General features: G+C 29.1%; 1 protein-coding gene across 1 annotated transcript; it reads right to left on the bottom strand.

The window, feature by feature from the left end:
• Positions 1-679: 679 nt before the first annotated feature.
• On the bottom strand, positions 680-6721 carry LOC103501064 (disease resistance protein At4g27190-like). The gene is made up of 4 exons (XM_008464555.3): positions 3950-6721; positions 2150-3082; positions 1447-1512; positions 680-1024 (listed from the first exon to the last, which is right to left on the bottom strand). The coding sequence occupies exons 1-3, from the start codon at positions 6719-6721 to the stop codon at positions 1462-1464; spliced, it is 3756 nt and encodes a 1251-aa protein (XP_008462777.2). The 3' UTR covers positions 680-1024; positions 1447-1461.
• Positions 6722-16802: the final 10081 nt, after the last annotated feature.

Genomic DNA, 16802 nt, shown 5'->3' with positions numbered 1-16802 from the left:
TGTGGTCTTAAGGAAAATGTTTAAGTTGGATTTCTACCAAGTGTATTTTAGTTTATGACCATGTATGATGTGTGGGCACATATTTTAAATATTTGCATAAGTAATCTACGTAGCGAAAAACCCCACTTTTTTAAAACTCTATCATTTATTTTCTTTTACCACCCTTTCTAAAAACTCACATTTCTCCCTTCTTTTTGTACAAAAATAACCCCCCCCCCCTCTTTTTTTTTTTTTTTTTTAATTTTTTTTAGATTTCCCTCTAAAGCTCCAACACAAGCCCTCCCTGATTTCATCTTCACAATAGCCCTTCCCCTAACTTCACTGTGCACACCGACGTTGTATGTGCACCCCCTTGCCACAAGCCGCCGCCAAGTTTCATCACGTCTTCAACTCTCCGGACCTCTCTATAACCTGCATCATTCCTCAATATCTGGCGAATCCATAGATGAATGATTGTCTTATAGCTTATATTGAAAAACATTTATTGTATAAATTAGATGATAAATTTATCATGGATCAATTTTAAAATATGAAAATTCGTAAAAGACTATTGTAATATGCATTAAATTAATTAATCTTTAAAGTTATTCATATTGTTTTAACATTTGTAGTGTGTTCATTATATAGGGTCCACCATACAAAATTTTTGGATCCGTGCCACTGTTGGTATCATTATAAATTTTCAAGTAAATATGTATATATTTACATTCTTGTTTCACTGTCAAACTTTCATCGTCATTATCACAAAGTATGTATTATCATACACAAATCAGCGATAAATTGAAAGATTTCCCTTCCAATGCGTTTAAACAAAAGATAAATTGAAAGATTCAAACCTACATCAGAAAGGACGTATACCGGCATAACATTCAATTACATTGTCTTTTAATTAAAAATATGCTAGCAACTCGATCTTAGTCCAAATTCATGTTTTTATAAGCAATGTGCACCCGAGGTGTGCAGCCTATAGGGGCGGATGACAAATATCAACTCCAATACCTCGTCCAAAAATCTAGAGAGTTACCTGGTAAAAGAAAAAATAATACACTAATTAAATAAACTTCAATGAGAGGTGAGTAACTGACACAATAACTTCATTTCAAAAAAGATCTTATCATATGAAATATATATATATGTAGCTAAAACTTTTTTTCATGTTGGTCATGTAGAATAATATATCTCAATACAATACATGCATTAGAATTACTATCAGTTTATTTATATAGTATACATAGAGTGGTTTTCAATTACATTGCAAAAACATTATCTGACATAGTATGTTTCCAATTCATACATTCCTAATAAGCACTTCATTATATAGGCAAAAAAGTTATTTCAAATTCCGAACAGTCAATATATATCGTATATACAAAATGTTTTCATTCGAACCAACAAAATACATTATAAAATAGTTTTCGACATATTTAGTTTGTGAGGGTTTTGTACCTTCAAAGCATAGAATCATCTGCTTAAATCAGAATCTGAACAATCTTCTTCTTCATTTGGATGAAGCTAAGAAAATTAAAGGAAGAAGCAATCCAATGAATAGTTAAAAATTCATAATAAATTAAAACTGCGTAAACATATTAAAATTTAGGGATAATCTTCTTATATTATTTTAAATTTATTACGTGTTTTAAGTTTGTTTCTAAGATAAATAGAAATGCTTGGACTTCCTTCTATGACCATTTGGTTTTTTTATTTTTCTGTTTTTGAAAACTAACTCATTCCTTTCAAATTCTTACTGCGATTTTTATTTGAGTTGTATTTTAAATTCCAAAAGTCAAAATATACGTTAAGTTTTTAAAATGTAAAGTTTAAGATAAAAGAAACGAATTTTCTTTTGCCAAAACAATTACTCTAATTTAAAATAAAATCTATTAAATTATTGAACCTTAATCATTCGAAAAACATAGACTTATAAAAAAGATTGTTTCAAATATAGAACTCCTTAAAACAATTAATTCTCTCTCTACTAACAATAAACTTCAATAGACTACTATTTGTGCCTTGATAGATATAAGATTGTAGTCTATCACGATTCATTCTTAATAGATTTTGGCATTATATTATATTTTTAAATAGTTTGGTTGATTTTGTTATATATAAAAACAACTAAAAAATAATTAATTGAATTAAACATACATACCACAGCTTGCTTGGGAAAATTTTGTATGGTTTCATTTATCCCGCATGTTGGTGATGATGATACTCCAAATCCTTTATCGTTCATCCACATGGAATGCAATCTTGGGGCGATTATTACTCCATATGAAAATGTCTTCATTTCAGGACATCTTTTTATAACCAAACTCTCCAAACAGGGAAACTCAAGCATGCATTTGCCAGAGTGAAAGCTATCCAATCGTGGTAAATAATCTAATTCCAACCTACTCAATCTCTTGAAAACAATAATTTCATCATTTTCTTCTTGATCTCCTTCAACCATGCATCTCATTCTTTTACAATAAGATACTTTAATGGACCTGAGATTCACTAGCTTTTTTGTCACCGTAGAGCTGAACAAATTCATCATTCCATTACATTTCTTGATGTGAAGCTCCTTCAAGTTTAAGAATGTAATTGACGATGGCAGTAAATACTTCAAATTCTTGCATTTTTCTACTTCAATCCTCTCCAAGCTATCAAAGCTTCTGGTTTCTTTAGTGTTGTCCTTCCATACGTGTGTTAGCTTAGTACAGCCATGGATTTTCACTCTCTTTAGAGATGGAAATGTCAAAATTTTGATGATGTCTTTTCTCCATACGTGTTTGAGATTTGGTAGATCGAGTAAATGTAACTCATTCAATGACCACACAACTGTTTTGACACTAAAACTTTGGTTTTCAATTTCAAATATCCTTTTTAATGACGCACAAGAAATAATTTGTATTGTATGTAATGAAGTAAGTGATGTGAACATGTTCGAAGGAAACATGCATCTTAATTGGGTGCATTGTTCAATTCTTATTGATTGGAGTTTGCAAAAGGAATTTGTAGTTGGGTTATTATTTTTATGCCATAACGTCTCCAAATTGTAACCTCCAACAATTGATAAATCATTTAACTCAGGAAATGAAACCTGCCATTTGAAAATAAAAACCTTTAGAAAAAGTATGGTCATCTAAAAATTTGTCTTATAGAAAATAAATCACAAAGCCAATTTATGGGTTCCATTTCAAAATAAAAATCTTAAAATAATCTAAATATGTTTCTTCTCAATTTGTCATTTCATTTTTAGTTCTCTATTTTTGAAACTTCTGTTTATTTTTTCTCAATTTCTTTATCATGGGTTTCACTTTAAGTTATATTCCAAAAAACAGTATAATATTTTAAGAACTATTGCCATTAGTTTTCAAAAATTGTGTTTCTTTTAAAAATATTGATAGAAATCAAAATTGAATAATACAAAGGCAAATAAACTAGGTGGAGTAGTAATTGCAATTTTTGAAATTTCAATAACTATATAAATACAAAAATGATGGGTTTGTTTTATAATGTTAATGGTTAGCATTTTATTTTTGAAATTTCAAAAACTAAAAACCAAAACAAAAAGGTTTGTATAATAATGCTAATATTTAGCATTTTATTTTTAAAATTCTTGTTTGTTTATTTCAAATGAATTAATCAATTATGATTTTTTGCCAAACTTAGGACATAGGCTACATATTTCTTAAAAACTATTTTGAAACTAAAAAAATGTAATTTTTGTTTACTAAAATGCATATTAGTAAAAAAGCTAGATAACAAAATATAAAAATTTAAAGGAGAAGTTCTTAAATAGAAGTCAAATGATTATCAAACAAAACTTCTCTTTTTCAAGATCTCAATTAAAATCAGTTCTCTTTCTTGAATTATGTTGTTTGAAGTGTCACAATTATAAACAAACATAGTCCATTAAAAAAAAAAAAAAGAAAACGTAAAATAACTTAATTTTGGTAGTACATACCTGCCCATCAAAAAAGGGAATGATACTTTGTGAACTTTCTTGGACTAAGCCTTTGGTGCAAAAACTTGTAAGTTTATCCACATTTTCAAGTTGTAAAGAAGTCAAAGGACTAGTACAAATGTTGAGTTGATCTTCAATTTCCATGAATACAATCCCTTCCATATTACCACAATTAATCACCTCAATCTCTTGAAGATCTAAAAGGTCTTTGAAAATAGAGAATGAGAAAAGATTCCTTATCTGCCCACAAAATTGAATTGCAATAGTTTTAACACTCTTGAAAGGGCTTATTGAAATATGCCTAGGAACAATGTTCTCCAATCTCTTCATCCCAAAAATAATCAAATACTTTAGAGAAGTAAAGTCACTTCCAATTAAATGTGGCATTTCTGAATTACCATTTTCATCAATAATCCATATATACTTCAAATAGGGATAGCCATTTAATCCATTTGGCTTGAAAATGGCATTTATAAAATTACCCTTTGAATCACTTACAATCAACCTCTCACTTCTTTGCAATAGTATTTCAAGTCCTTCATCAATTGAACCAATTTGGGATTCAATATTAAGCATCAAGGTTGTTGCATATTCGTTAGAAGCCTTGGGTTGAAGAAAATCATCTGACTCATTACTACAAATCCAAAATTCTTTTAACTTCTTACAAGTTTGTGAATTTATTTCAGATAGAATCTTAACATTCCAACTTTCTAAACTTAAATTAGAAAGACATGGCAGACAATTCAATTCTGAAACTGTGACATTCTTGACTAATCGATCTTTGTACCATACTTCTTCTCCCCATCTGCAAAAGCTGTCTTGTAATTTCAACTCTTCGAGTTTTGTCATACTTGAAAAAACGTTTGCAGGAACCACCTCCAATTTAGAGCAATTTAAAACTTCTAGTACCTTAAGTTGTGTCAATTGACTCATAGTTGGAGGTAAATGGTCTAGCATGTTACACTTAACGATTCTCAAAACTTCCAGTTGCTTTAGCTCCCCAATTGTATCAATGTCGTTAAATTCGCAACGCAACATACATAATGTTCGAAGGTTGTTTAATGATGGTGTTGTCCACAATGGTCGGAGGCAACACATTCCTGTCAAGTCCAAAACCTTAAGCTTTTCCATTCCATCAAAAAATGCATGTGGAATTTGAAGATTATTTTCCACCAACCAATTAGAAACTCTTAATATCAACAACTCAAGTTGTGGAAAATTCATCTTTAGGGGAAGATTGTTGAAGTTATCACAATTTGCAAAAATGGCACGATGAGAACCACTTCTGTACTCATCTTCCCATTCATTAACTTTATTATATCCAATGTTAAATGTAGACATGTTACCTTCCTTGGATGCAATGTGTATCGCAACATCACGAACCACATTGTGCATTTTAACATACTTGTCTTTGGAATCGCTCTCGGCCTCGAGAAGTAAAGAAGATGATATTAGATCATTAACCAACTTCATTACCCTATTTTTTGAATCCTCCCAAGTTTTTACTTTATTCAATAATCTCATACCCATGGCATACATTTGCAAATCTTTTATAGGAATCTTATAATCATCAGCAAATACGCTGCAAAGAAGAAATAGTAATTTTGTTTCTTCTCCATCTAGATGTTCATAACTCAATCTAAGTGAAGCATAAACTTTGTCGCTCACCCCTTTAATATCCATTCCAATAGAATCTCTCAATTTGGTTAAAGCATCCTCCCAATGGTGCATATCTTTCCCCTTCAATGCTTTTGCAATGGTATCAAGTGCAAGTGGTAACCCTCCACATTCTTTTGCAACATTCTTTGCAATGTTTTTCTTATAAATTGTATCAAACTTATCACCAATGATTGCCATAAAAAACTTCCAAGACTCTTCTTCAGATAACGAACTCACTTGAAAACACTCTTGTGTATTCATATTATTGGTTAATATATCTTGTGATCGACTTGTCATGAGTACCTTACATCCTTCTTTACTTAATGGAATCCCAATCTCTTTTAAAAGATCATATTCCTTCCACAAATCATCTAATAAAATGAGGATATTACCTTCCATTTTCACCAAATTATTCCGTAGAAAAGACGCTCTTCCCTCTTTACTTTTTGGCAATTCTATGTTCAATTGGTCACCAATTTGTTCTTGTATTTCCGTTACATCATTAAATCGACCTACACGCACATCAATTACTCGATCAAACAATCTGTCTTCCCCCTTCAACACCAATTTTTTAACTTCGTTAAGCAAATAAGTTTTTCCAACACCTGCCATACCATATACACCAACCTTTTTGACCTCAGGTTTTGCAAGCGCATTCTTGATATCTTTAGCCAATGATGTTTTTGATTCCAAAACTTGGTAATCTCCGGGAACAACAATATTCTCAGTATCCGGAAGAGGTGCACGATACCCAACTTCGACAAAGCTGTTTCTTTTGTTCATGAGTTGAAGAATATAATTCACTTGCTTCTCTCTTTTTCTACTTAGCTGGTATCGTCGAGCCAAGTTAAAGCAAGATGGGTTGGAGTTAGATAGCTCATCATGGAGTATTGCATTATCCACATCGGCCAACCACTTTGAAACTTCCTCAGAGATTGTATATGATTTGCCTTTTGCCTCTTGAACCCTTTGATTCACATCCCTTTTAGTAGTCTCAAGATTTTCAAGTTGGTCTCTAAGCTCCTTCTTGTTTCTGTTGTAGCAAACAAGGTAACCTAATTGATGTCCAATAGGTTTAATTGTTGCTGCAATGACTGAGACTAGAATGTCCATATTCTTGGTTATAGATGTTTTTCTCAATGCTGATCACTTTGGTTTCTGCTTTCAAACAACAAAATGTTTTAATTAATTTTAGTATTGAAAAATTAATTCAATTATGTTTTAGAAGGGCAGAAATTAAATAGAGATTTTTTCAAAAATAGAACAAAAACCGAAAATATTTACCCCTATAGAACAATTTTGGAAAAAAGAAAAACTCTAACAAACCCACGGTACGAAATACAAAAAATACATTAGTCAATATGCGGTTAATCAATCACCGCATCCACGAATAATCTTCTTCTAAATGATACTATACTACATTATAAACGAATGACCTACAATCATTTAGATCATGAATACACGATTGTGTAGTTCTCTTTTAACGATAAAGAAAAATACTACAAATTTAAATAATCATAACATTGATCATGACAAACAATCATGTTGATTATGACAAACGATCATTTGACATTCGTTAAAAACTTCAAATCTAATGATCGTGTTGAAAATGGTAAACGATCGTATTGATTACGATAAGCGATTGTTTAGATCATGATACACGATCATGTATTTCTTTTTAAACGATGAAAAAAATGCTTCAAATATAAACGATCGTATTGACCATGATAAATTATCGTGTTGATCATTTAAAATGATATTTAAATGATCTCGATATTCTTGAATATGAGAAAGCTGAAGAATAATATTAAAACAATGGTGAAATAGCTTTAAAGAATCTGGCCGAAATGATCCAAATGAAATAAAAGATTAAACAGGAGTATATAAATCCTTAATTTAAAAATAGAAGAAAGATAATTTAGGAGAGAAGATGAAGAAATCGAAAAGAAGATAATAAATTGTAAAGTATAAGAAAAAAAAAGTAGGAACCGTTTGCAATAAGAAATCTGAAATTTACGAAAATACAATGGTGGTTTTGTGAACTTTTATTGTTTTTGTTAGATGAGTCGTAAAATATTGGTTTTGTTAATTTAGGTAAATTATCCCATCAAATACACATATTCTTCAAAGTTTCAAATTAAAAAGTAATTTTTCTTCAAATTAATTAAGTCAAAGAAAAGGTAAAAAATGTAAATCTTGAGAGGCAGATAACAAAAATTCATAGCTGAAAAATAAAAAATATAATATTTTGAAAATGAGTTTGCTAAATATAAAATTAAACAAAAATTTAGGAGTAAAAGTAGAATATTTTCCATAGGCCAAATGCAAATTCAATTCAAAACCTAAAGATCAAGAATGCAAATTTTCCTAAACAAATGGTTGAAAAAGTGAAAAAAAAAATCTCGTAATTAAGAATAATGGATTAAACTAAATTAGACAATGTACGTAGCAAAATGAATCAAAATATTTATAAAATGGAGCAAAATTTGAGATCTTTTGCTTATACACCCTTGCAGACTAACAAAATATTTTTAATGTTATAAATAATAAAACTGTTAAAAATATTTTTAAAAATATAGTAAAAGTTTACGATCTATTAAATACTAATAGACATTTGGAAGACTTTTATCAATGTCTGTCATTGTTGTTGACACTGATAGAAGTCTATATTTGTCTAACATGTCTCGATAGATTATAAAATTTTATTATATTTTATAAATATTTTAATTTATTTTGTTATATTTAAAAATAATTTTATTTTAAACGATTTTAAAATTTCAAATTAAGGTGCCAACCCATACAGCAAGTTGGAATTAATGGTTTTAATTGTTTCGTTGCTCACCTATAATTTTGCTCTTATAAAAATGGTGAAGTTCTCTTTCTCTGTTTTTTTTTTTCAATAATTTTGCGTTTTCATTATTTTTCATCTTTTCATTTGTGATTAATCAATGCATTTTAAATATTGATATGCATTATCAATATAAGTTTTCGAAAAGTTAAAAATAAAGAAATAATTTTATAAGGGATCTTTTCAAAAATATATAAAAAAAAAAGACAAAATATTTACGATCTATAGAACAATTTCGAACAATTTCGAAATAATTTTATTTTTTTACACGATCGTTTACTTTTTTACACAATCGTTTACATTTGGCTACTCCAATCTAAATGACTTTTTTTTCAAAATTCTTTATACACGTTCTTTTGTGTATTTTACACGATCGTTTACTTTTTTACACGATAATTTACATTTGGCTACTCTAATCTAAATGATTATTTTTTCAAGATTCTTTATACACGATCTTTTAGATTTTGCTATTTTTTTGTACACAGTAATTTAGATTTGGTTAACCAAATGTAAACGACGTATAAAAAAAAAAAAAAAGAAAGACGATAGAAAGAAATCGCAGCGAAGAAAAAAGAAGAGAAATAGTAGAAAGACAATGGAAAGAAATTGACAAAAGAAGAGGAAAATAAGAAAGACAGATTAAACGATGTAAATAAAAAATTGAAAAATAAGAAAGATGATGGAAAGAAATCACAGAAAAAAGAAAAAAAGAAGGGAAAAATAGAAAGACGATGAAAAAAATCGCAAGAGGAAGATGAAAGAAATCGTAAGAGGAAGAGGAAAGAAACCGCAGAAAAATGATTTCATCGCGAGGAAGAGAAGAAAGATAGAAAAGCAAATCTAGAATATTTAAAAAATGACTAACTTTATGGGCTTTGTTACACGGGCCGTAGATAGTTTGGTATTTTGTTACACTTACGAAAGTTTTCCATTTTATTATAATTATCATATAAAAGTTTTGTAAATATCTTTTGATTTTATTTTCTGTAAAAGAATATAAAACTAAAAATATTATACCGACATAGTTTGGCTTTAAAAAAAAAAAGAAAAAAAAACGATGACACAATTATAACATGCGTCTTTTAAAATATATATAACAAACGGACAAAATATTTACATTGTATAAAATAATTTCGAAAACGGAAGAAACCTACAGGCTCACAATAGAAAATACTAAAAATGTCTCGTCAACAGTGCATAATATATTTGGTACATGCAAGTAATATTTTTGGAAAACAATTGTTTAGATTGGACTATTTGTTTGGTAGATGATTGTTTAAATTTGATCGTTTAGATTTGATTATTTAGACCCAAATCTAAATTTTTTAGATTCTTTGGTAAAGTATTGTTTAATTTGGCTACACCATCTCATTTGGATTTTATTGTTTAGGTTTAGTTAGCCAAATTTAAATGAATTTTTTTTCAAGATTTTTTGATACACCATCATTTAGATTTGGCTATCCAAATCTAAACAACTGTTTTTCAATATATTTTATATTTGGTACATGATCTTAAACAACCAAATAATAATTTAAAAAATAAAAATAATGTATTTGGTACACGATCTTGAACAACCAGATAACAAATTAAAAAAAAAAAAAATAGATCCTTTATGTTTGATATTTTTTCTAGAACCAAACAACAATTTGAAAAAAGAAAATAAAAGAAAAATCGCAGAAGAATAGAAGAAAGATAAAAAGAAAAAAAAATCCCAAAAAAGTAAGAGAAGAAAGACTAACAAACTTATATCATTTTATGGATTTATTATATTTATGAAAATTAACATTCTAATTATAGGTTTTTTATTTTAGAAAACATATAAAAGTTAGAAATACTTATGAAACATATTTTTTTTATATAAAAAAAAAAAGAACATATAAGTCTTACTCTAATATTTCTAAATTCTTTCCCAAATTTGGATAATTCAAAATAGTAGTAATTTTTAATTAAGAATACGGTGTTCTTTTTTCTCATTTTAGGTCTTTCATTCAGTTGCTATTTCCTAATTGCATGCACTTTTTGTTCTTAAAAATTAATTTTGGAAACACTATTCTCACCTTCTGTTTCTTAGTTTTTTTTACGTGTATTCTTAAAAAGATTTGGACAAAATCATTTTTTTCTTGTAATTTTGATTTTCTATTTGATTTATAAGTTAAAATATCTAATTTATAAATTAAAATATTTTAAAAGATCATTTTTACATATAGCAAAATGAACCAAAATAATTACAAAATACAACAAAATTTTAGATTCCATCAATTTATATGAATAATATGTTAGTGATATACACGAGTAGAAATGTATTAATTTATATCCGTATTTACCGTAAATAAAATTTTATTATATTTTATAAATATTTTTAACAAATTATCATTTATAATAATTTACCTATTTTTAATCCCTAATTTTGTGCTTAACCCTAATCTTCACGTGATCCTATCTTTTAAGATGTTAGAAAGGGCTAAAGAAATGTTGGGGAGAAAAAGAAAAGTTAATTAGATCTATTTGAGAGATAAGCATTTGATGCGTTTGTTTTTAGTTTTTGAAAGACTAAACCTAAGACACTAATTTGCTTAGTTATCTACCTTCTAGATTTTAACAATCTATTAAAAAAACGAGGTCAAGTTTTGAAAATTGAAAAAAAGAAAAGTTACGATAAATTGGAAAATATTTTATATTTTAAAATTGTGCTTATTTTCTCTCTGATTTTCATTTGTCCTAAACAAAAATATTAAATTTTTAGCTAATTCTAGAAAACAAAAACAATTTATTTTAATTTTCAAAACTTGACTTGGTTTGTTAAAATATTAATAAAAAAGATAATACAACAAGGATACCAATAAATATTATATACTTAATTTCCAAAAACCAAAAACATAAACACAAACACAAATTCTATCAAATAAAATAAAAGTAGTTTAAAAAAACTAGATTTCTTTTTAATATTGAAATTTGGTATTTTGAAAAACTTAAAATTCATCGAAAAATTGAAAAAATTATATCCAAAAATAAAAAATAAAAAATGTATTATTAAACAAAATCTAAACGTATTCTTTTAGGGCAAACAAAAAAATTATCTGGGGAAGACAATCAATGGTCAATTTATGAAGAGAATTTAAGACATTATTATGGCTGATTTAAACATAGTTAACTACCACTTTGATATCATATTTACATGCAACTCCGAAACACATGCATTTACATTGTAAATGTAAATGTAAAATCAATACGTAATGAAATTAATTTTGAACTATTGAAAACATATGGTCACGATCATTTTACAAGAGATCACAAAATTGATTTTGATTTATTAAAGTACACCATATCAAGCTCCAAATCAATATCGAAGATCAATTAATGTATGTAAAGGAAAAGGCATAAGTAAATATAAGAAGGATATATATTATAGAGATCACTTACCTGACAGATGGCTGATATGTTGATTTAAGTGAAATACAAAAGGGTTAATTTGTTTAAAGAGAATGGGGGAAATGTGTGATTTATATGCCTAATTATAATTATTAATGTTGGGGAAATGGATAGTATATAATCTTAATTAATTAACTAAGAATAGTGTAGGTTGAAAATTAGTTGGACATAAAATGAAGCTTAGAATATGCCTTTTCCATCTTCATTTTTTCTTTGTTTTTTGAGTGTTTCTTTAGCAACCCCTCCCCTTTCAAATTTTTCTCTCGAGTGGATTGTTGAAATTTTCTTTCATTTTCTTTTATTCTTTTAACTTTTTTAAATACTCATTAATCATAATCTATACTTAATCATCCTTTAATTTTATGAAAAGTTGGAGTATTGACAAACATAATAACTTAATTAATATATAAATCAACGATAGAGACATGGGAACAGGAAATCTAGTAATCTAGCTACTTCGATGTTATATCGTTTATGTCTGGGACTGGGATAGTATCCTTGATACTAAAAGGCTTCATTATGAAGTATTTATATGGTAGATTCCTTTTCTAAATGACTCACACACAACTTAGTGTTAGGTTTTAATTAGCACCTCTAAATTTGAGCTCTACTCTCACACTTCCACAATAAAGTTTTGTATGGAATCCCTTCTCAAAATGTATATGTGATGACCTGACTTTCAAGATCTTTCTAACTGGGTCGGTATTACCATAAATGGAATTTCAAAACAAAAACCAACCCAATCATTTTATTGTTAACATTAATAATTTTCTAAATATATACATATAGATAACTAAAATAATAAGTTTTGATTTAAGATCCCTAAAAGTGTTGATAAATAAAATAAACAGCACCGTAAAATTTAAATTTATTAAACATAATTTTTCTCTTTTAAACATCCATAATTTCTAAAATTATGATACTAAGCCAAAACGTTGACACTAATCTTTTTAAATGATATTTCTCTTTTAACCTCTTGGTTTGGTTTTTCTAAAAGATATTTTTATTATTCTATTTTCATTGTGTTTATTTTTCTTTTGGTGTAAACATGAGGCAGAATTGGAACACAAAAATCGAAAAAGTATAATATTAAAATAAATAAATAAAATAAATAATAATTTATAAAATAAATTAGAAAATTCTCACCAAAATCCACTTTATCCACTTTCTCCCATTTCTTTGAGTCGCTACATTCTAATATTTTGCCCCAATTTTTCAAAGTTGGATACATAATGATTTTGTAAATAAGTTTGTCAGATTATCATTTGAACAAATCTATTATGTTGTGATGTTGTCATTTTCTTCAAGATCATGAGTATAGAAATGTTTAAATGAAATATGCTTTGCTCTGTTGCCTTTAATATAACATCCTTTGATTTAAGCTATACGTGTTGTACGTTGTTTTCGTATAATATCGTTGGAAGATTCTTATTAGAAAACAAGTCACATGTTCTATGAATGTGTTGAATCTTTGATCTTTTCCATGCACATTTCCGACTTGTCACATGCATTACAAGTAAAGATATTCATTTAACCACCCCTTCGGGACCCGCCCCAAACGCGAGGCGAAAAATCTCCAAATACAAAAGGAATGGGGGAGGGAAGCAAGAATTAATTTTTTCCCAATGAGAATTCGAGGCCTGAGACGAGAAATACATTCCCTAACCTTGACCCTGCCCTACACCGAAAGAAAAAAATATATATGTGTACGTGTGTGTGCATATAAATAAATAAATATATATATATATACATATACATATATATATATATATATATATATATATATATATATATATATATATATATATATATTTAAGCCTTGATCTCCTTCTCCTTTTATTCCTATTAATCTTTCCTAAGTTGTGAAGAACAAGTCTAAATCCAATTATCAATTTTTTAAGGTTGAATTGCTTTAATAAGAAAATTGAAACAAATTTAGTTTGGAATAAGACTTGGAAATTTAAGGGTTGAAAAGAAGAAAGCTAAGACAAAAGGTTAGTTTATTTTGATGTGAGGGGCACTATGGTCATTTACTAACCCTATTATTATTTCCTTTCTTCTTCATTCATTTTTATGAGAATTAAAATAAAGAAAAAAGAAAAAGATAAAAAAGAAAACATCTTTGTTCAAGAAACTCAATTCCCCCTCTCTCTAGAAAGTTCTCATGCCTCACACCATTCTTCGGCACTACCACTTGTCGACTACCATGGCGTTGTGCGACTTATCGAATGAAGACCAACAACACCTGCCATTTGCCATCCTTGCAAATCTGAAGGTGTAAATTTCCACGTCGTTGTTGTCGGCCAACTTGCGTTGCACTTGCTGTTCTCGTCCAACTTTTCACACCAGCCACGAGCCGCTTCTCCGACACCCGCCCTTCAGCCACCGTGCGTGGTAAATCACTAGAAATCGACTAAGCGACTATTCATATCCATTTTCCATTCAAATCTGCCACTTAACATATGATTAGTTTGGGGTTGTTTTAAGGTGATTTTTGTTTTCCCATTAAGTTTCGACTTGATTTTATTTTGTCCAGCCATTCAGAAGCTTGAAATTAGGCGTTTTGGCATAACTTGGGTAAAATTTTAAGCTTTATGGAGTGGATCTTGAGTACCCATTGTTGAGTTTTCTTAGAGTTCTTGAATGCACATTAAGTTTAAGCGTTAAAATTAAATTACTCATGATGCTCAGGTCCTAGAGTTGAATGTTAAGGATTTTAACTTTGGAGTTTGCTTGGGTGTTGATTCCATAAGTTTCGAAACATAAAATAGTTTTAGGTACTAATTTTGAATTTAGAAAGTCGTTAATATAATTTGCAGTTAAAACGATTTCGACAAGGTATCAATAAGGTTTTAAGTAAATATAATGAGTTCTCTAATAGTCCTTAAATACCCATTTACTTTTAGCATGAATTTGATATTAACCATATTGTTTGAATGGAAGATTGGAGACTTTAGAGAACTATCAAGCATTGTTCACCGCATTTAAGATCGTTTTTGACAAGTGTGGATAATCTCTTAAGTTATTGACTCGTTAGTTTGACGTTTAGTTTGTTAAATGATCTAATTAAATCTCTCACATTATTGACATTGCGACTAAGAGCATATCAATAAAAGACCCATTGAGTTTGCACTAAGTTTGGATGCTCATCATGTTAAGAGTTTAATGTGAAGTTTAGTGTCTAAAGGTCAAATGTTTAGCCTAGACTAAAGCATGTAGGGAAAAATTCAATATAAGACTTGGAAGAGATAAATTGAAGTCTTTGGAACATTAAATAGTTAAGTTGACCTTATGGTGTGTTTTGAAAATAGTTGTGACATCTTGACAAGTGAAGATAACCGAGAGAGCTTAATCGTTTTCAGGCCAAATTGAAAGTGGGGAAAGTGTCTAATCTTGGGGGATCAAGTCATCGAAAGTGAGTGATTTATTTTCATGTATTGTCATTATAAATTTATATATGTTATTATAGTACGCTATGATTGGGATGATTATTTGCATGATTGTATTATGATGTATGTGTTATACATGTTTTCAAATATACATTTTGGTTTTCCATGAACTCTTGTATTTCGGAATTGTGGTTGAACCTAACCTTATTAAGCAAGTTTTAGATGACAACTGGGTTTTCTAAAATATTCATTGATTTATAACTAGATTTGGAAGAACTCTAAAAGGATGTATTGATTGCTAAGGATCGAAAATGATTTAAAAATGTGTTTCTAACCATGTTTGGTTTTAAACTTTAAACATGTGATGTTTATGAAATAATGTTGGTGATTTCCCTAAAGGCTACGTGAATGTATTTTCGTAGCGACACCTATGGCTATCAGGGGATTCTGGGGATGAAAAAGGCCATGATTAGAGATCCGATAACCTAAGACTAAGTAAGGATATGGGTGGAGGATTGTGATATGGCTTTGAGCCTAGCTTAACCAATGTTGGGTGGTTTTATGTACACATAGGAGCGGGTATGGAGGTTGTTACTGTGGTAGGTATTAAGTATGCGTGAACTCAGTTTGGCCACGTGTTTCCTCATAGATATGGATCATGTGTGAGCTATTCTTGACCATGTATTTAGTATTCTACCATGGTCGGATTGGATGGAGGTTGCTATCATGGCGGATACTAAATATGCATGAGGTAGGTTTGGCCGCATGGTTCCTTGATCATGTGTGATGTATTCTTGGATGTATATTTAGGTGCTTTTTCATGGTTGGATTCGGTACAGGTTTGTTGGCTTGACTTGTGATTTATAGTATTATGTGATGATGACGTTTTAATTATTATTTCAATATCGAGGCATAACTACACATTTTTATAAAAACATGTTTTACGAGTTTTTATTTCTAAAACTTGCCACTCACTAAGTTCTAGCTCATGTTTTCAATGTTTTCTCCCCCAAGTAGAAGTCAAGGACCAAGCCATCATTGAGCTCCTCGTCATTGATTGTAGATTCTCATTCTTTTGTATGTTCTTACTTCAATTTTGTACTGTACAATGGGGTGGTTAGAAGTAATGAGGGTCACGCCAAGGTCACGTGTTTTGAGAACCTTTTGGACTGTAATTATTTCGTAACTAGTATCTAGTTTGAATATAAACTCTAACTGAGACTCTGGAATTGACTGGATGAGTGTGTGGTGAGACACACTTGATGTGATTTTGAGTCTAAGGATTGCATAGATGTATAGAAGTGAAAATTTCTTCCCCTTTCAAGTTTGGCTAACCCATATTTTAGGGGGGATGCTATTGAAATGTTAACAGAATTTATTGAAAACTATTTTATAAATCTTGCATTTGAAAAGGAATATTTTCTAAAAGTAGATTTACAGCACAATCTAGAACGGGGTGTGAAAATATATATTTATCAAAAAAAAAAAAAAAAAGCGAGAAATCTCCATCTCATTCCCCCACGAAGAA

This window comes from Cucumis melo, chromosome 11 (assembly GCF_025177605.1).
Source record: "Cucumis melo cultivar AY chromosome 11, USDA_Cmelo_AY_1.0, whole genome shotgun sequence".
NCBI classification, from domain to species: Eukaryota; Viridiplantae; Streptophyta; class Magnoliopsida; order Cucurbitales; family Cucurbitaceae; genus Cucumis; species Cucumis melo.
The sequence above is the reverse complement of the archived record's forward strand: the minus strand, read 5'-3'. Positions and strand labels throughout refer to the sequence as shown.

Bases quoted from the DNA above. Each gene is read 5' to 3' on its own strand.
- LOC103501064 (XM_008464555.3), bottom strand. From the start codon at position 6,721: ATGGACATTCTAGTCTCAGTCATTGCAGCAACAATTAAACCTATTGGA. The intron at 3,083-3,949 runs GTATGTACTACC...TTCAAATGGCAG, and splicing joins TTCCCTTTTTTGATGGGCAG to GTTTCATTTCCTGAGTTAAA. The intron at 1,513-2,149 runs GTATGTATGTTT...TAATTTTCTTAG, and splicing joins ATTTTCCCAAGCAAGCTGTG to CTTCATCCAAATGAAGAAGA.